At 42.8% G+C, this 20,293-nt stretch overlaps 1 protein-coding gene across 11 annotated transcripts in view; it reads right to left on the bottom strand.

Annotated features, from left to right (window-relative positions):
* Nucleotides 1–20,293, bottom strand: part of DLEC1 (DLEC1 cilia and flagella associated protein) — a 78,979-nt gene that overhangs the window by 28,232 nt on the left and 30,454 nt on the right. For 10 of the 11 annotated variants that reach the window (XM_025461290.3, XM_025461288.3, XM_025461286.3 and 7 more), the window contains 4 exons: nt 3,840–3,927; nt 2,971–3,144; nt 2,169–2,305; nt 416–508 (listed from right to left, as the gene is read on the bottom strand). In XM_025461290.3, coding sequence (XP_025317075.1) covers nt 416–508; nt 2,169–2,305; nt 2,971–3,144; nt 3,840–3,927 — 492 coding nt within the window. The remainder of the gene's footprint in view (nt 1–415; nt 509–2,168; nt 2,306–2,970; nt 3,145–3,839; nt 3,928–20,293) is intronic. The other variant, XM_025461291.3, reaches the window with a different exon arrangement.

Raw genomic sequence — 20,293 nt, 5'->3', positions numbered from 1 at the left:
GCAAAGGAAGGAAGGCCTTCAGGTTTTGCTGGCCATATAACTGAGGAGAAAAGAGGAAAGAGGATGAAGCCACTATCATCCCCCAGGCACTGGATCTGGTGTCCAAGAGAGAGCAAAGAACCATGGGAAGATCCTGGAGGCAGCTAAGATGGGAGGGCCTCCCAGGCCAACAGCATGGGCAAGCGGCATTTAGGGATCATGATGGAAAGACTAGGGCTATCTGCACTTGTTTTGTAAGAGGGGTCATGAGACAGTCAAATGAGCTCACCCTACCCAATGTAAGAGGCCATTCTAGAATGGGAATAGATATTCAGGTCACATAAACCAGAGGCAAATGGCCTCATGCAAGCAGTTGAGGAAATAGCTGTGACCAGCTGTGACAAGGAGAAACTGTACGTCACATCTAATTACCTACCTCCATACATACGGCCTGCCCAGGAGCCAGCTCAAACACTGAAGGTAGGATTCCAAAAGGAGGTTGCTCAACGAAGCCAATGGTTGCAACAGCCTTAAAGAAAAGCGGAGATTACACAAGAGCGTGGAAGAGGTTGTAAAATCCAGTGCTTGATGACATACTTCTCTCCTCCAAACACCTCTTTTGCAATCTGAAGGATCCTGAGGGTCAGCCGGGACACTACCAGTGAAGAAACTGAGGCTTGCCCATTCCGCAAGGACTCCCTCCACTTTCCCTGGGCATCTGAAGGCTGGCAGCGCACCAGTGAAGAGCTGAGCTCTGGTAGGAGGTGGAAGGAACAGCACTGATGCATGCTTCCAACATGAGGCAGAAGCGTGATAGGAGGCCTTGTCCAGCAGGTGGGCTCCCAAAGTATAGTCCTTTCCCCACCACAGCGCCCTGGGTGGCTGCTGCCAGCTTATGTGTCTGCCTCCATCTCTGAGCCACCCACCCACCCTGCCCAACCTCTAAGCCCCAGAGTCAGGGGTGGGGGTGGGGGAGCTGCCAAGTTGCTGGCAAAGGAAGCCATCCCTGCACCCTGGGGACACAAACCCACACCTACAGGATCCTGGCAGGTAACAGAAGGGAGTGAAACGTGTGTCTTGGCACATGCAGTCCTCTGGATCTATCACTTATTTCCCGGAGACACAGTTACAGAGAAATATTATTTGAAAAATCACAGTGTGAGCGCGCAATCCATGGTGCCAGTGCTCCATTCCAGCCAACAGGCCACGGTGAATCCGGGCCCAGGGCTGCACATCTTCCAATCTTTTTTTTTCCTGTTTTTTTTTTTTTTTTTTTTTTTTAAGATTTTCATTTTTTAAAAAGTAATCTCTATATCCAACATGGGGCCCAAACTCATGAGCTCGAGATCAAGAGTCACACGCTCTACCGACTGAGCCAGCCAGGCAGGGCCCCTCCAATTTTTCAGGAACTGGAAATGCATATTTTAGGTGAAATCTCTCTACGTTGTCTCAAAAATGATTTTAGGGGCACCTGGGGGGCTCAGTGGTTGAGTGTTTGCCTTTGGCTCAGGGTGTGATTCTGGGGTCCTGGGATCGAGTCCCACATCGCCACAGGAAGCCTGCCTATATCTCTGCCTATATCTCTGCCTTTCTCTGTGTCTCCCATGAATAAATAAATAAAATCTTTAAAAAGATGATTTTTTTTTAATTTTATTTATTTATGATAGTCACAGAGAGAGAAAGAGAGGCAGAGACACAGGCAGAGAGAAGCAGGCTCCATGCACCGGGAGCCCAACGTGGGAATCGATCCTGGGTCTCCAGGATCGCGCCCTAGGCCAAAGGCAGGCGCCAAACCGCTGCGCCACCCAGGGATCCCTAAAAAGATGATTTAAGCACTCTACCAAATAAATATGCACACAGAATTCAGCCAAAGAGCTGCCAACTTAGGGCCTTGGCTCTATGAAAACATTTTAATGACTGAATGAATAAATGCAGTGACACTTGAGCCAGGCTAGGAAGGATAAGGAAGGTGATACAACATGCCCGGGTGACACAGGTGGCATAACAAGAACTACAGTGCTGGTCTCCATACATGGTAGATATGGCAGCTGGGAGAGAGTCACACAAATCTTTTCTCTGCATGTTTCCCCTCACAGGTGTACTCTAGGACATCCCTCACGGGATGGGGGTGGAGGGATTTCCTTTGATGGATTTGCTCTTGCTCCAGGTAGTGGTCTGTGATCACTCACCCTGAAACTTGGTGGTGGCCAGCTCTTTTTGGGCATAATGCAGAATTTGCCAACACTGAAGCCCACGTTTTTGCAGATGAATCTGGTTATCTTCATTCCCCCAATGAGGCAGTAACCACAATCCAAAACTGGTGACACTGAAGCCATAAGAAAAGATGCCCAACGGAAATGACGTGTAGCTCTGAATAGCCCCTATTGCCCTTGTTCACCTTAGGTCCAGCCAGAGCTCAGAGCATCTGTGGAAGAACACAGGGCCTCTGGGCCAGCACCCAGAGCAAAGCGGATGGAAGAGGACATGCCCTGACCTCTGTACCCACGTGGCAGCCACTGATCTCCACGCACTGCTGGCTAGAATGACAGGAGTCTGTGCTCACTATTGGCTCGGACCTCAGCCAGGGCCACGCAGCATGGTCCTGGTGGTGGTGGGTCAGAGTCCTAACCTGCAGCCTGTGCCCAGCTGAAGAGGCTTACTGCTAATGAGGGAGCCCAGCCAAAGCCAGCTTCCCCAAAGAAGCCACCCACATAGCCACGGAGGTGACATCTACCGAGGGCCCCAAGGCACCCCTTCCCCAGCTCAGGGTGACACAGGCCCCCTCGGGGATCTGGGAGCCAGCGAAGCCTGTGCTGGGGCTCACTAGGCTGCTGGGCTCCTTTCCTACTCTGTGTAATTCTGAGTCAACCTCCACTGGGAAGTCAGACAGTTGGGGCCTGACACCGGGGAAGGCTGTATGGGAACTGTTAGTCTTTGCAGGGACTCGTCAACCTGGACTTCCTGTCCAGGGAAGGCAGAGCACACACTCACGCGTCAGCACTGGGGGTGGCCTCCTGGCCTGCAAGGGGATCAGGAGTGTGTGAGCTGATTGGGTCTCCACTAAAATAAAATCATCAAAGTCTCCAAGGCAGTCGGGAAAAAACTGGACAGTGTACTGGCAGGTCATCCCAGGGGCCACCATTCCACCTTTTCCTGGGAACATCCCTGCACATGACAAAAGCAGCAGATGAGGACCTGGGGCCCCGCCAGCCACCAGGACTCGCACTTCAATGCGACAGATGGCAAGCAGAGACCCCATCACAGCTGGGCTGCTGCAAGGCCACACTGCTGGCAGAACTACCAGGTTGTGCAAGGGGAATGGGCTGCTAGAGCAGGGAGTCCAGGTGAAAACACCAGGGCCCGGGGCAGGTGGGAGGGATATGGTCCACCTGGAAGAGTTAGGTGAGGCCATGCCTGGCCTGACGGCTCAGAATTTATTTTGTGGACAGCAGGGAGCCATTTGAGCTTCTGAGCATGGCTGGGGAGGGGAAGGACAGGGTCAGAGCTATTCTTGGAAAAAGCACTGTGTCACGGAAGCTGGAAGGCTGGCTGGGAAGCCACCACAACGAGTTAAGTGAGGAACGAGGACGGCCTGACTGGATGCAGTGGCAGCACAGAGGGTGAGCAGAGGACAGAGAGCAGAGCCTGGAGGGGGTGACTGGAGAAGGGGGCTGGTAGGACTCAGAGATACCCCAGGACGATGGCTGGGAGGTGGGCAGGCTATTGGCAGAGCACGAGGGCCCCAGGGACTGTGAAAAGAAATGTAGGCCCAGGCTCATCTGACAGTCAGGTGGGCCTGTGCCAGGAGCAAGCCCAACATACAATTTTGAGGTGGTCCACATCCCGGGAGGCTGACTCACCCAATCCCAGAGCGAAGTACGGCGTGGAGGGCGGGATGACTCGCAGGTAGCGGCTGGTTGCGGTGGTGTTCTGCAGGGAGATTACCATCTGCCCAAAGGTCAAGGGGAGCTCTTTTAGACGGCCGCACGCATGGCCAAGTGATATGAAGCCCAGATTGACTACATAATATGGAAAGTGCTACCCACTTTAGAGGTGCCAAAGAGTGAGTCTGGGCTGGGGGATGGGCACATGGGGATTTATTATGCGACCTTATGGATCATAGATTCTATTTGCAAAAACTAAAATGCAAGGTGAACGTAAGGTGGGAATAGACCTGACTTATGCTTTGTCCTCTTTAAAACCAGACCTACTGTTGAGCACCTGCCATGTGCCCCCTCAACCTCACAGTAACCAGGAAAAGGTGGGCACTGTCTCTATTTTACCCCCAAAGAAGCTGAAGTTCAAAGAGGTACCCTAACCAGTAATTAACAGTCTTGAGGTTTGAGCCCAGGACATCTGGCTCCAAAATCCTGCCACCTGGCCTCTTACTTGTTGACTTCTTCCCATGCCCCCAGTCAAGAGGTGCTGGTGGTCACCTATACGACAGGGTTGTAATTGGGCATTCCTCGACCACTCCACCCATCCAACTCCCATTAAACCCTGCCGCGGGATCCCTGGGTGGCGCAGCGGTTTAGCGCCTGCCTTTGGCCCAGGGCGCGATCCTGGAGACCCGGGATCGAATCCCACATCGGGCTCCCGGTGCATGGAGCCTGCTTCTCCCTCTGCCTGTGTCTCTGTCTCTCTCTCTCTGACTATTATAAATAAATAAAAAATTAAAAAAAAAAAAACCCTGCCTCTACTCCCTTCTCAGACTGGGAGATCCCGAGGGGCAAGGCCTGGAACTCACACACTGCTAACCCCCACCCCCACTCCGCACAGCACCTAACACAAAAGAGGAGCTCAGTGTATGACCACATCTTTTGCTTCTTTTTTGTGAAATATTATAGTGGATATGTAAATTTTAACATGACAGAAGCCATGTTTCCATCACCCAGCTTAAGAAAAAAACACTAAAAATACAGATGAAACTCTACTCCAGCACCCTTACCCTCCACCAGATAACAGCTACATAAATTGGAAGTGTGTGTCTTCATACTTCTACTCATAGACATGTATTCCTAAGTCAACACTTGTCCATATTTGGCCAACACAGCATTTGCACCAGTCCATCTGCAAACCATACCCAAGTGTGGAGAGACCCATATTATGGTTTTAATTTTCATTTCTCTATTATTCATAATGATGAGTATTGTTTCATACCTTTATTTGCTATTTGGGGTTCTTCTTGTGTGAGTTGTCTGTCCATATCATTTTACCATTGTATACTTTGTCTATTCTTATTGATTTGTAGTTCTTGCTATATTCTTGGTACTAATTCTTTATAAGGTGTATGCTATAAACATCTCCAAGTTTATAACTCATATTATGTTTTGATGTACAGTTTCTAAAGTTTTTTTTTCAGTTTCTAAAGTTTTAATATAAAATTTATCCACAGCTTGTGCTTTCAAGAAATCTTTCTATATCTCCTATATTTTCTTCTTTAAATTTTGTTTGAGGGGTTCCTGGATGGCTCAGTCAGTTGAATGTCCAACTCTTAGTTTTGGCCCAGGTCACAATCTCAGGGCTGTGAGATCAAGCCCTTGTTGGGCTCTGCACTGAGTGTGGAGGCTGCTTAAGATTCCCTCACTCCCTCTGTGCCTCTTCTATCTCTCTCTCTCTAGAAAAATTCATAATAACAATAAAACTAAATTTCAGGGCAGCCCAGGTAGCTCAGCGGTTTAGCACCGCCTTTGGCCCAGGGTGTGATCCTGGAGACCCGGGATCGAGTCCCACGTCAGGTCCCTGCATGGAGCCTGCTTCTCCCTCTGCCTGTGTCTCTGCCTCTCTCTCTCTCTCTCTGTCTGTCTCTGTGTCTCTCATGAATAAATAAATAAAATCTTTAAAAAATTAAATTTCATTTGAAAATAAATTTTGTTTGAGATCTTTGCTGAAAAGTACTTTGCTTAGGGTATGGAGTAAGGTAGGGATTAAATTATTTTCCGTATGCCAAGCATTCTCATTTGCCTCCTCAGGTGTGCACATGTACATGGAACAGCCGGAGCAACAACATGTGCAGCTTCCTCCATCAGGCTACTGTTTCTTCAGACACCGAGCCAGGTGCACCCACTGCTGAGATTAACGGTCAAGGTGTTCATGGCAGCAGCCGCTCCTCATGTCCACCGAGGCATTAAGAGAGCCTCACTCCAGCCACACAAGGCAGATCTCTGACCAGTAAAAGGCAGGAGCCAGCAGTTTATATGGCTTCTGAAGGGATGTGCCACATGAAACCGTCAATTGCGCTCAATGGCAGTCAGCTCAATAACACATTCTCAGATTGGTTCTTCCTCTTTCCATCCCCTTTCCTCACTCCTCTCCAGAGATGCAAATGACAGCACATGCTCTCACTGCCTCAGAGTCTGCTTTATGAGGCACCCATGCTATGACAGTTGGCATCAGAAGGCTTCTAAAGCAGCAGACCCTTAGGATGCAAGTCTGGAGTTGGCTTTCCCACCAGTCTGGTGGCAATCAAGACTCTAGCTGGTAGGAGGTCGGGTGTGATGACCTCGGGTATGCAGTGACATCACAACTACCATGGCTTTCACCCATGGTCAGCTGAAATGAGATGCAGGTGGAGGCCAGGAACTAGAACATGGGCTAGCTATGGTGCTTGAAAGTTCTGGGGGCAGCACTAATTATGAGGACTGTAGAGTGGTTAACAGCACTGAAAGCCCCAGAGGGAAAAATGACAGGCTCAGGGCAGCGAACTGCCAATTCAAGGCCCACTGTGAAGACATGCCTTACACTCCTGGGTTACACACAATTTGCTCCTGGCATGTTTGTGTGTGTACACATGCATGCGTGGGCCCACGTGCACTTCTTGCTCAATTTGGCTTGCCATTTTTCACCTAGTATTTCTGCACCTGTGTTTTTTATTTTTTCCTTTCAAATGTCTTTTTTAAGTCACCAAAATATTAAAAGGTAAAAAAAAAAGAGCAAGTATATGAAGTCTACAGCCACCTGGCTTACAAGATACAGATCTCTATTCCCACCACAACCCTATAGCCTTCACATTCACAGCCTGGGTCCCATCTGTCCCCACCTCAGGACAGAGAAGCTCTCTTGCAGCTTCCAGAGGATGGGGACTGGGGGTGTACCAATGTTCTTAAGCAAGTTTTTCATTGTCATAGCTCCTTATGTGGCTTTGAGGTCAAGGTAACATCAGGCTCTGTCTTGGTCCATTTGGGCTCCACTACAAAATGCTATAAACTGGTTGGCTTATAAAAATAGAAATTTATTTCTCACAGTTCTGGAGGTTCACAAGTCTAAGAACAAGGTGCCAGCATGGTCACATTTTGGTGAGGGCCCTCTTCCTGATTCATAGCTGGCACCTTTATCACTGTGTTCTCAAAATAGTGGAAGAGGCAAAGGATTTTCTAGAACATTTTTTACAAAAGCAGTAATCCCATTCATGAAGTCCCATCCTCATGACCTAGGCACCTCCCAGAGGCTCTACCTTCTAACACCATCATCTCTGAAGGCTAGGATTTCAACATATAACTTCCGGGGGCACACATACATTCAGATAGCAGGCTCATCACATAATAATGAGGGTATGTTCCTTCTTTTTCTAGTCTCTGAAAGAGTTTATATATAATAGGGATTAGCTTAAATGGTTGGTGGTGTGCACCTGTAATGTGATCTGGGCCTAGCATTTCTTTTGCTACAAAGTTTTGTTTTGGGGGTTTATTTGTAGTTATTTTCATCAAAGTTGGACAGCCACACAGGTTACAGAGTCAAAGGTTTTGAAAATCTTTGATCTCTCCCTTGGATCCTTCTCCTGACATTTCCTACAATACTTTATCCTCTTTTAGCTGATTATTTCAGAATATGTCTCCATATGACATGTTATTTTTTTTTCATTTCTAGGCATTAATTATGGATAGATGATATACACATTCTCTCTTTCCTCTCCCATATCACCATATGATATACCCTTCCTCTCTCCCATCTTTCCAAGATAAGTTATATCCTACTATTTGGTTAATATAGTAATTAATGTTTACATTATTGTCATGGTATAAATGATATTCACAGCTGAGCATGAAATTGTCCCTTATGAATATAAATAATAGTGAAAGGGAAGGGAGAAGAAATGTGTGGGAAATATCAGAAAGGGAGACAGAACGTAAAGACTGCTAACTCTGGGAAACGAACTAGGGGTGGTAGAAGGGGAGGAGGGCGGGGGGTGGGAGTGAATGGGTGACGGGCACTGGGTGTTATTCTGTATGTTAGTAAATTGAACACCAATAAAAAAAAAATAATAAACATAAAAAAAAAAAAAAGAAATTGTCCCTTATATAATTATCTTTCCAGAGTTAATAATCAGTTGATTATTTTGTTTAATGTGTACTTATTAATAATTCAATCTCCCTGCACTTCTCTAAAAATCTCTTCCCAAGATGTTCAGGTGTATCAGGGACTCTTAATGATGTCACTTCCATAAATCAACCTCTGCTAGAGTCTTCTGGCCTCTTCTAATATGGGCGGCTTGACTGCTAGGCCTACTGCTATCACCCAGGACAACCCCTGTAGCAGTTTTAAGACATGTCTACAAGTTCTTTGATATCCTCCCACTGAGCAGTGAGATGTATACAGCCTCCCCATGAATCTGGGTCAACCTTAGTGAATCACTTGTAACCTACCGCATGCAGAGGAAACAGTGACTTTCTCTACTTGTCTACTTGGAAGGTAGCTTCCAAGGTTAGATCATACAAAGTGACACAACCTCCCCATCGTGCTTGCTAGGATATTCACTTAGAAGGTCTGATGCTCACTTTGAGCTGCCATGTACAGTCAGACTACCCTGAGGCAGCCCTTCTGTGAGGAAACCCAGGCCACAGGGAGAGTTCATGTGTAGGTGCACCATGTGTAGGTGCTCTGGTAGACACCCTCAGCTATCTACTGACAACCAACCACTCACTATGCAAGTAAAAATGCCTCAGATAATTCCAGCTCCAGCTTTGAAGTCACCCCTCGGCACTGACTCTTTATGGCTAAGGCCTCAAACACTGTGGAACAACCCATTCCCATTGTGCTCTGTCTGAATTTCTGATCCAAAGAATCTGGAAGCATGATAAAATGGTTGTTTTAACTTGCTAAGCTTTGGAGAAATCTGCTTTGCAGCAATAGCAACTGGAAAACTACTTAACTATTAGGAACCTGGGGATTTCTTTTACCTCTCTCCTATGTTGGATCTTTTTGTTTCCTACATACCATGCCTTCCTCCTCCTTTGTTTGCTCGCCGATAGGAGAGCATGTTCCCTAGGAGTTCCCTGAGGAAAGTGCATGGGGCATACATTTGTAAGAACTTTATAAATTTGAAAATATTTTTATACTTAAACTTTGTAGTTTAGTTGGGTAAATAACCTATGTACAAAGTCATATGCCCAACAAATGCAAGGTGTGTTTCTAACAGATATCACTATATATAATACAATTTATTTTTCTAAAGATTTATTTATTTGAGAGAGAGAGAGTGTGTGTGTGTGCGTGTGTGTGTGTGTTTGTGTGTGTGTATGAGCGGGGGACGGGGAGAGGGAGAGGGAGAAGCAGACATCCTGCTGAGTAGGGAGCCCACCCTGGGGCTCGATTCCAGGAACCTGAGATCACAACCTGAGCCAAAAGCAGACGTTTAACCAACAGAGCCACCCAGGCGCCCCTATATAGTAAAATTTATATAACAGACTGTGGCAGAGTGTATCTTTCTCTTTGGGAGGCTTGCTCTGGGGAAGCCAGCCACTGTGCCGGGAGGAGAGGGAAGAAACTAGCTGATGTAGAGAAGCCTCCATGGGAGGCCACAGGGAAAGGAACTGAAATGAAATCTAAGGTGAAAGCCAGCATCAACCACCAGACCTGTGAATGATTTGCACTTCGGAAACTTCGAGCCTCCTCTTCTGGTTAAGACTCCAAACATCACAGTAGAAATAAAACTCTTCTTACTGTGTCCTAACTGATCAGCAAGTAAATAGCTATTTTTATTAAGTCTTGAGACAATTTGTTACATGGCTATACCAACTGGAATACTGAATACATTGAAAGAAAATGAAAGTTGCCCCTAAAACCATGCCTGAAAGAACCATTTCAAATACTTTTTTTCTATCAAATACTCTTAACCACAAATGTTGGTTCCAGAATATAATACATCTGGGATTTATGCCTTCCACTGTATAAAGTTCCAGAATATAATAAGTTCCAGAATATAATAAGTTAAGTTCCAGAATATAATACATCTGGGATTTATGCCTTCCACTGTATAAATACTTAGAATCCTGCAACTGGACATCCACTTAGTGTGGAGATCTGATCGTGTGCCTCACTAAAAAGCCACTAGATGCAGAGACTTCCAAAAGTAGAATTTGATCCCAGAGTCTTGAGATGATTGTGGAAGAAGCAAGCCACAAGCATGGAATGGGAGGAGGCAGTGTGGGATTAGACTATAATTAGAGGCATCAGTACAAAGTCATGATTTTAAATACGTATGCAACCGTGTATGGACATATGCATGTACATGTGTGCACATACATATGCATATATATGGTTGGATCTATGCAATTGCTCTTTTTCTCCAGATCTGTCTGTTGAAAGGACCCACAAGCAAGGACACCTCAGCAGTGAAGAGTAGGTGTAGTGCTTAGACCTTTGTTTCTATATACTAAGTTTCTGTGTTCTCCACAAAAAGGAACCAGGGCTTCTTAGAAACTGATTCCAAAACTGGAACAAAGTGAGTATAAGATGAACCTGGAACATCTTGTAATGCTTGAATGTAAGAAAGTACAAAAAAAACCAAACAAACAAAAAAAACAAGCAAACCACAAAAGAACATAGCAGACCATCTGTAAGACTCCCACTGGACAAATCTACAATAATTATAGAAGCAAAATAAATACTGACTTTTAAATGTTTTATTTAAATTCTATTAATTAACATATATTATTGGTTTCAGAGGTAGAGGTCAGTGATTCATTAGTCCTATGTAACACCCAGTGCTCATTACATCATGTGCCTTCCTTAATACCCATCATTCAGTTGCTCCATCCCCTCATTTCTCCTCCAGCAACCCTTAGTTTGTCTTCTACAATTAAGAGTCTCTTTTGGTTTGTCTCCCTCTCTGATCTTGCTGTTTTATTTCTTCCTCTCTTCCCCTAAGATCCTCTGTTTTTTTTTTAAAGATTTTTATTTATTTATTCATGAGAAACAGAGAGAGAGAGAGAGAGAGAGAGAGAGAGGCAGAGACACAGGCAGAGGGAGAAGCAGGCTCCATGCACGGAGCCCGACGTGGGACTCGATCCCAGACCTCCAGGATCACGCCCTGGGCCAAAGGTGGCGCTAAACCACTGAGCCACCCAGGCTGCCCAGATCCTCTGTTTTGTATCTTAAATTCCACACATGAGATTGACTTATTTCACTTAGCATAATATCTTCTAGTTCCATCCACATTGTTGCAAATGGAAGGAGTTCATTTTTTTTGATGGCTGAGTAGTAGTCCATTATACATATATACCCCATCTTCTTTATCCATTCATCTGTCAATGGACCTCTGGGCTCTTTCCATAGCTTGGCTATTGTGGACATTGATGCTATAAACATTAGGGTGCAGATGCCCCTTTGGATCACTACATTTGTATCTTTGAGATAAGTACCCAGTAGTGCTGGGTCATAGGGTAGCTCTATTTTCAACTTTTTGAGGAAACTTCAAACTGTTTTCCAGAGTGGCTGCACCAGCTTGCATTCCCACCAACAGTGTAAGAAGGTTCCCCTTCTCTGCATCCTCGCCAATGTCTGTCATTTCCTGACTTGTCAATTTTAGCCATTCTGACTGATGTGAGTTGGCATCTCATTGTGGTTTTGTTCTGTATTTCCCTGATGCTGAATGATTTTGAGCATTTTTTCATGTGACTGTTGGCCATTTATATGTTTTCTTTGGAGAAATGCCTGTTCATGTCTTCTGCCCATTTCTTGATTGGATTATTTGTTCTTGGGTTGCTGAGCTTGATAAGTTCTTTTTAGATTTTGGATACTAGTCCTTTATCTGATGTGTCATTGCAAACATCTTGTTCCATTCTGTATGTTGCCTTTTGGTTTTGGTGACTGTTTCCTGTTGTGCAGAAGATATTTATCTTGATGAGGTTGCAATAGTTCTTTTTTTTTTTTTTACCTTTGTTTCCCTTGCCTTTGGAGACATTTCTAGCAAGATGCTGCTATGGCCAAGGTCAAAGAGGTTGCTGCCTATGTTCTCCTCTAGGATTTTGATGGATTCCTGTCTCATATTTAGGTCTTTCATCCATTTTGAGTCTATTTTTGTGTATAGTGTGAGGAAATGGTCCACTTTTCATTCTTCTGCATGTGGTTGTCCAATTTTCCCAACACCATTTGTTGAAGAGACTATCTTTTCCATTGGATATTCTTTCCTGCTTTGTCAAAGATTAGTTGACCATTGAGTTGAGGGTCCATTTCTGGGTTCTCTATTCTGTTCCATTGATCAATATGTCTGTTTTTGTGCCAGTACTGTTTTAATGATTATGGCTTTGTAATGTAGCTTGAAGTCCAGAATTGTGATGCCACCAGTTTTTGCTTTCTTTTTTCAACAATCCTCTGGCTACTTGGTGTCTTTTCTGGTTCTATACAAATTTTAGGATTATTTGTTCCAACTCTGTAGAATAAGGTAATGGTATTTTGATAGGGATTGCATTGAATGTATAGGTCGTTCTAGGTAGCATAGACATTTTAACTATATTTGTTCTTCTAATCCACGAGCATGGAACCTTTGTCCATTTCTTTGTGTCTTCCTCAATTTCTTTCATGAGTGTTCTATAGTTTTCTAAGTACAGATCTTTTGCCTCTTTGGTTAGTTTTATTCCTAGGTATATTTTGGTTTTGGGTGTAATTGTAAATGGGATTGACTCCTTAAATTTTTTCTTCTGTCTCATTCATTGTTAGTGTATATAAATGCAACTGATTTCTGTGCATTGATTTTATATCCTGCCACTTTACTAAATTCCTGTATGAGTTCTAGCAATTTTGGGGTCAAGTCTTTTGGGTTTTCCATATACAGTATCATGTCATCTGTGAAGAGGGAGAGTTTGACTTCTTCTTTGCCAATTCGGATGCCTTTCATTTCTTTTTGTTGTCTGATTACTGAGGCTAGGACTTCTAGTACTATGTTGAAAATAGTGGTGGGCAGTCCTGGTGGCTCAGCGGTTTAGTGCCGCCTTCAGCCCAGGGCGTGATCCTGGAGACCTGGGATCAAGTCCCACATCGGGCTCCCTGCATTGGACCTGTTTCTCCCTCTGCCTGTGTCTCTGCCTCTCCCTCTCCCTCTCTCTCTGTCTCTCTCTCTCTCTCTGTGTCTCATGAATAAATAAATAAAATCTTAAAAAAAAGAGAAAATAGTGGTGATAGTGGACATTCTTGTCGTGTTCCTGACCTTAGGGGAAAAGCTCTCAGTTTTTTCCCATTGAGAATGATGTTTGCTGTGGGCTTTTCATAGATGGCTTTTATGATATTGAGGCATGCTCCCTTTATCTCTACACTGTGAAGAGTTTTAATCAAGAAAGGATGCTGTACTTTGTCAAATGCTTTTTCTGCATCTATTGAGAGGCTCATGTGGCTCTTGTCTTTATTTTATTAATGTAATGCATCATATTGATTGATTTGTAGATGTTGAACCACACTTGCAGCCCAGGAATAACTCCCACTTGGTCATGGTGAATAATCCTCTTAATGTGTTGTTGGATCCTATTGGCTAGTATTTTGGTGAGAATCTTTGCATCTATGTTAATCAGTGATATTGGTCTGTAATTCTCCTTTTTGGTGGAGTCTTTGGTTTTGGGATCAAGGGAATGAGTTTGGAAATTTTCCTTTCATTTCTATTTTTTATAACAGTTTCAGAAGAATAGGTATTAATTCTTTAAATGTTTGGTAGAAATCCCCTGGGAAGCCATCTGGCCCAGGACTCTTGTTGGGAGGTTTTTGATTACTGCTTCAATCTCCTTGCTGGTCATGGGTCTCTTCGGATTTTTTATTTCTTCCTGTTTCAGCTTTGGTAGTTTATAAGTCTCTAGGAATGCATCCATTTCTTCCAGATTGCCTAATTTGTTGGTACATAGTTGCTCATAATATGTTCTTATAAGTATTTGTATTTCTTCAGTGTTCGTTGTGATCTCTCCTCTCTAGTTCATGATTTTATTTATTTGGGTTCTTTCTCTTTTCTTTTGATAAGTCTGGCCAGGTGTTTATCAATCTTATTAATTCTTTCAAAGAACCAGCTCTTAGTTTCGTTGACCTATTTTACTGTTCTTTTGGTTTCTATTTCATTATTTTGCTCTAATCTTTATTAATTGTCTTCTCCTGCGTGATTTAGGTGTTATTTGCTATTCTTTCTCCAGCTCCTTTAGGTGTAAGGTTAGCTTTTGTATTTGAGACCTTTCTTGTTTTTTGAGAAAACAAAAAAATTCCCTCTTAGGACCACCTTTGCTGCATCCCAAAGGTTTAGAACAGTGTTGCTTTCATTTTCATCTGTTTCCATGGATTTTAAAAATTCTTCTTTATTTTCCTGGTTGGCCCATTCATTCTTTAGTAGGATGCTCTTTAGCCTCTTTCCAAATTTCCTCTTGTGACTGAGTTCATTTCAAAGCATTGTGATCTGAGAATATGCAGGGAATGACTCCAATCTTTTGGTACTGGTTGAGACCTGATTCGTGACCCAGTATGTGATCTATTCTGGAGAATGTTCCAAATGCACTCAAGAAGAATATATGTTCTGTTGCTTTAGGATGGAATGTTCTGAATATATCTGTGAAGTCCATCTGGTCCAGTGTGTCATTCAAAGCCCTTGTTTCCTTGTTGATCTTCTGCTTAGATTATCTGTCCATTGCAGTGAGTGGGATGTTAAAGTCCCCCACAATTATTGTATTATTATCCATGTGTTTCTTTAATTTTGTTATCAATTAGCTTATATAACTGGCTGCTCCCACGTTATGGGCATAAGTATTTATAATTGTTAGACCTTCTTATTGGATAGATCCTTTAATTATGATATAGTGTCCTTCCTCATCTCTTATTAGTCTTTGGAGTTTTTTTTTTAAGATTTTATTTATTTATTCATGAGAGACACAGAAAGAGAGATAGGCAGAGGGAGAAGCAGATTCCCTGCAAGGAGCCGATGCGGAACTCAATCCTAGATCCTGGATCAGGACCTGAGCTAAAAGGCAGATGCTCAACTGAGCCATCCAGTTGTCCCCAGTCTTTGGTTTAACATATAATTTATCTGATGTAAGAATTGCTACCACAGCTTTCTTTTGATGTCCATTAGCATAATAAATGGGTTTCCAACCCCTCATGTTAAATATGGAGTTGTCTTTGGGTCTTAAATGAGTCTCTTGCAGACAGCATATCAATGGGTCTTGCTTTTTTATCCAATCTGATACCCTGTGTCTTTTGATTAGGGAAGTTAGCTCATTTACATTCAAAGTAACTATTTAAAGATATGAATTTAGTGCCATTGTATTAACTATAAAGTCACTGTTTCTGTATATTGTCTCTGTTCCTTTCTGGTCTATGTTACTTTTGGGCTCTCTTCACTTAAAGAATCCCTTTTAATATTTCTTGTAGGGCTGGTTTGGCGATGATAAATTCTTTTAGCTTCTGTTTGTCCTAGAAGCTTTTTATCTATCCTTCTGTTTTTAATGAGATCCTCGTTGGATAAAGTATTCTTGGCTGTGTATTTTTCTCATTTAGCATCCTGAACATATGCTCATCCTTTCTAGCCTACCAGGTCTCTGCGGATAGGTCTGCTGCCAGTCTAGTGTTTCTACTCTTGTAGGTTATAGGCCTCTTGTCCAGAGCTGCTTTCATGATTTTCTCTTTGTCTCTGAGATTTGTAAGTTTCATCTTATATGTCAGGGTGTTGACCTATTTTTATTGATTCTGAGGGCTGTTCTCTTCCTCCTGGGCTTGGATGCCTGTTTCCTTCCTCAGATTAGGGAAGTTCTCTGCTATAATTTGCTCCAATATACCTTCCGCCACCCCCACTTCCTTTTCTTCTGGGATCCCAATTATTCTAATATTGCTTCACTTTATGGTATCACTTACCTCTCTAATTCTCCCCCTTCCCTCCAGTGACCCAGTAGTTGTTTATATTTTTTTCTCAGTATCTTTATTCTCCATTTTTTATTTTCTAGATCACTAATTCTCTCTTCTGCCTCATTTATCTTAGCAGTTAGAGCCTTCATTTTTATTGCATCTTATTAGTAGCCTTTCAGATTTTGACTTGATTAGATTTTAGTCTTTTTGTTTCTCCAGAAAGTTATTCTCTAGCGTCTTCTATGCTTTTTTCAAGTCCCATTATTATCTTTATAATCATTATTCTGAAGTCTAGTTCTGACATCTTACTTATGGCCAAACTGCTCAGGTCCCTGTCTCTTGTTTTCGTTTTTGAGATGAGTTTTTATCTTACCATTCTATCCAGAGAAGAACAGATGGAACCAGGGAACAAAAATCTAAAATAGCAACAATGACCCAAAATAGACACTAAACAAATCAGAAGAGACTCAAAACCAAAAAGAAAGAAAGAGAGAGAGAGAGAGAATATAATCAACCAGGTGAACAAAATAGAACAATACACTGGATTCTGCATGTTTTTTGGTCCATTTGTCTGAAAACTAGATCCTAAAATTATAACAAAAGAAAAAGTTATATGTACAAAAACTACAATGGAGGAATAGAATGTAACTGTAAAAATGAAAATTAAAAGACAAAAAAAAAGGAAAAAGGGCAGTCTGGGTGGCTCAGTGGTTTAGCGCCGCCTTCAGCCTAGGGCATGATCCTGGAGACCCAGGATCGGGTCCCACGTCAGGCTCTCTGCATGGAGACTGCTTATCCCTCTGCCTGTGTCTCTACCTCTCTTTCTCTGTGTCTCTCATGCATAAATAAATAAAATATTTTTTAAAAAGAAGGAATATAAACAGAAAAGTGAACAGAACAGAGCATTACACTATATTCTGAGTGTGTTTTGGCTGGTTTGTTAGAAGAAACTACATCTCAAAATTATAAGGAAAGAAAAACATATATATACAAAAGTAAAATTAAATACATTTAAAGGATAGAATTAACTGTAAAGATGAAAATTAATGAAGACTTTAACAAAAATGAAAACAAAAAAAAGGAAGAAAAAACAAACAAACAAACAAAAGCAAATATGAACAGACTGGTGAAGAGAATAGAGCCATACACTAGATTCCGGGCTGTTAGAAGAAACTGAATCCCAAGATTGCAAAGAAAGAAATATATATACAAGATAAAAATGAAATACAATGAAACGGTAGAATGCAACTGTAAAAATGAAAATTAAGAAAAAAACTTTAAAAATAATTGATAAAACAAGAAATTGGTTGAAAAGGAAAGAGAATATTAAAATTGAAAGACTACAGAATCGTGAGAAAAAGAAACAAAAAACAAGAAGTCATGAATTCTACATGCTATATTCCCCTAGTGCTGGAGTTTTGCACTTCTGTGTGATTGGTAGACTTGGTCTTGACTGGATGGTCTTGCGGATCTTCTGGGGGGAAGGGCCTGTTGTGCTGATTCTCTAGTGCCTGAGTCCCCAAACCCTGTAGGCTCCTGCAGGGAGGCAGAGGGGGTCTCTGCCACTTGCTGGGGCCCTGCTCCGGAAGTGGGAGCAGGGAACAGTCATGCAGACTGTGCCATGGTTCACAGTTTATGGCAACCCCAAGCTGAGAGCCCACTCTCTAGCTTGCTGACTGCAGCCAGCTTCCCCTGCTCCGATGATGCTCAGGAGCTCTGCTGACTCCAATGCCTGGGTCTTCCTGTGACCTTGAGGATCCTGAGACCACACTGTCCCACCTAGGATTCCATCCTTGCTTCCCTGCCTGAACCCTTTCAGGCAGGGATGTCTCCAACAGGAGCAGACCTCTAAAAGTTTGGATTTGTGCTCTGTGGCTCTAGCACTTTCTGGTGGGGCTGATGGGGGCTCCCGACCCACCACCCCTACCTGCTACAGTTTATCTTCCCATATATCGCCTCAGATTCACTTCTCCGCATCTCCTACCCTGCAGAAAGTGGTAGCTTTTCTATTTGCAGAGTTGCAGCTATTCTTAGATCTCCAGTGGGATTTCAGGTGTTCAGAATGATTTAATAGCTATCTAGCTGAATTCCTGGGACCAGATAAAACTAAGGTCTCCTACTCCTCTGCCATCTTCAACTCCTCCCAAATACTGACTTTAAATGAACTCATTTTAGGCTAGGCTAACTTAACTTCTATAGGCTTAATAAAGCTTTTTCCATCCTTTATCCTTACTTTTAAGGTAATGTCATACAAGCAATGTTTAGTTGGTGTTTGTTTTTCTAACCAGTCTGATAATCCTTCTCTTTTAATTGGAGTACCTGGTCCATTTACATGTCATGCAATTGTTGCTTTTCATTCCTTCTTGCATTACTCTCCTTCCATATGGGTATCATTGTCTTCTGACTGGAAATTCCTTTGGTGCAGATCTCCTGGTGATGAATGATTATTATCTGGTTGTGAATTATCAGCTTTTGTCTGCAAATGTCTTCATTTTATCTTCATTTTTGAAGAATATTTTCACTAGGTTTAGAATTCTATATTGAAAGTTACTTTCTTTCACCACTTTGAAGCTTCCATTCCAAGTATTTTTTAGCTTCAATCATTTTTCTGTTAGAAGGTAGTGGGTCTTTTTTCTCTAGATGCTTAAAGTTAGGGTTTCCCCCTCCTTCTTTGGTTTAGAACAGAATTTTAGTATAACATGCCTGGGTATAATTTTCTTTTATTTTACTCTGCTGAGGGTTGTTAGTGCTTCAATCTATGGCTTGATGTCTTTGTTACTTTTATTTAGTTATCTTTTAAAGATTTTATTTATTTATCCATGAGAGACACAAAGAGAGAGAGAGAGAGAGAGCCAGAGACATAGACAGAGGGAGAAGCAGGCTCCCTGTGGGGAGCCTGATGCAGGACTCAAACCCAGAACCCCAGGATCACAACCTGAGTCAAAGGCAGATGTTCAACCACTGAGCCACCCAGGTGCCCTATTTTTTTTTTTTTTAAGATTTCTTTGTTACTTTTAGATCACTGTCATCCACTACATCTTCCAACTCTGCTGCTGCCCCATCCTCTCTCTCCTCTCTTTTGGGGACTTCCAATTATGTAGCAGACCTTTTGGGACCCCTGGTCCCATACCTACTAGGTCCCATATTTTAAAATGCTACTTTCTGTATTTTTCCTTCTTTTTTTCTCTTTGTGGTTTGGTCTGGATCTCTTCTACTGAACTCTCTGCAAGTCTTCTCTTCATCTGTGTCTGAATTGCTGGTAAGCCCTATTACTACTGAGTAGTTTCAGTTCTATCTAGAATTCTCATTTTCTTTAGATTCTTATTCTTCAGGTTATCTAGCTACAATATTGCCATAACCGGAGATCTTCCTAATATACATATATTTTTTAATGCTTGGTTTTGATATTGGATTTACAAGAGTTACAGGGATGCCTGGGTGGCTCAGTGGTTGAGCATCTGCCTTCAGCTCAGGGCGTGGTCCTGGAATCCTGGGATCGAGTCCCACATCGGGTTCCCCTCAAAGAACCTGCTTCTACCTCTGCCTGTGTCTCTGCCTCTCTCTGTGTGTCTCTCATGAATAAATAAATAAAAGCTTAAAAAAAAGATTTACAAGAGTTACAAAAAATAATCCAGAGAGTTCCCATATGTTCTTTACTCAGCTTCCCCTTATATTGGCATCTTCATAACAAGAGAACTATGATCAAACCTAAGAAATAAAGTTTGCTACACTATACTAACTAAACCACAGAATCCATGTAAACTTTTCCAATTTGTCTACTAACTTCCTTTTTCCATTGCTGGATCCAATCCAAAATCTGAAATTGCATTATGTTTCCATGTCTTTTTAGTCTCCTCTGATCTGTGACAGTTCCTTAGTCTTTCCTGTTGCCCATGACCTTGAGCCTTTTATTTTTTTTTAAAGATTCTATTTATTTGGGGGGGGGGGCAGAGGGAGAGGAGAGAGAATCTGAAGCAGATTCTGTGCTGAGCATAAAGCCCCACATGGGCCTCAATCCCATGACCACGAGATTACCCGAGCAGAAACCAAGAGTCGGAGGCTTAACAAATTGAGCCAACGAGGTGCCCTGATCTTGAGCCTTCTGAAGAGCACTGGTCAGTTATTTTGTGCAATGTTCTTGTAGAATGGCCTTCCGTTGTGTTTGTCTGATGTCTACTCATGATTAGATTGAGGTTATGCATTATTTGCAAGAATATCACATAAGTGATGTGCC

The sequence above is a fragment of the Canis lupus genome, chromosome 23, assembly GCF_003254725.2.
Source record: "Canis lupus dingo isolate Sandy chromosome 23, ASM325472v2, whole genome shotgun sequence".
NCBI lineage: Eukaryota > Metazoa > Chordata > Mammalia > Carnivora > Canidae > Canis > Canis lupus.
Note: the sequence above shows the minus strand (reverse complement) of the source record. Positions and strands in the feature narration are given on the sequence as shown.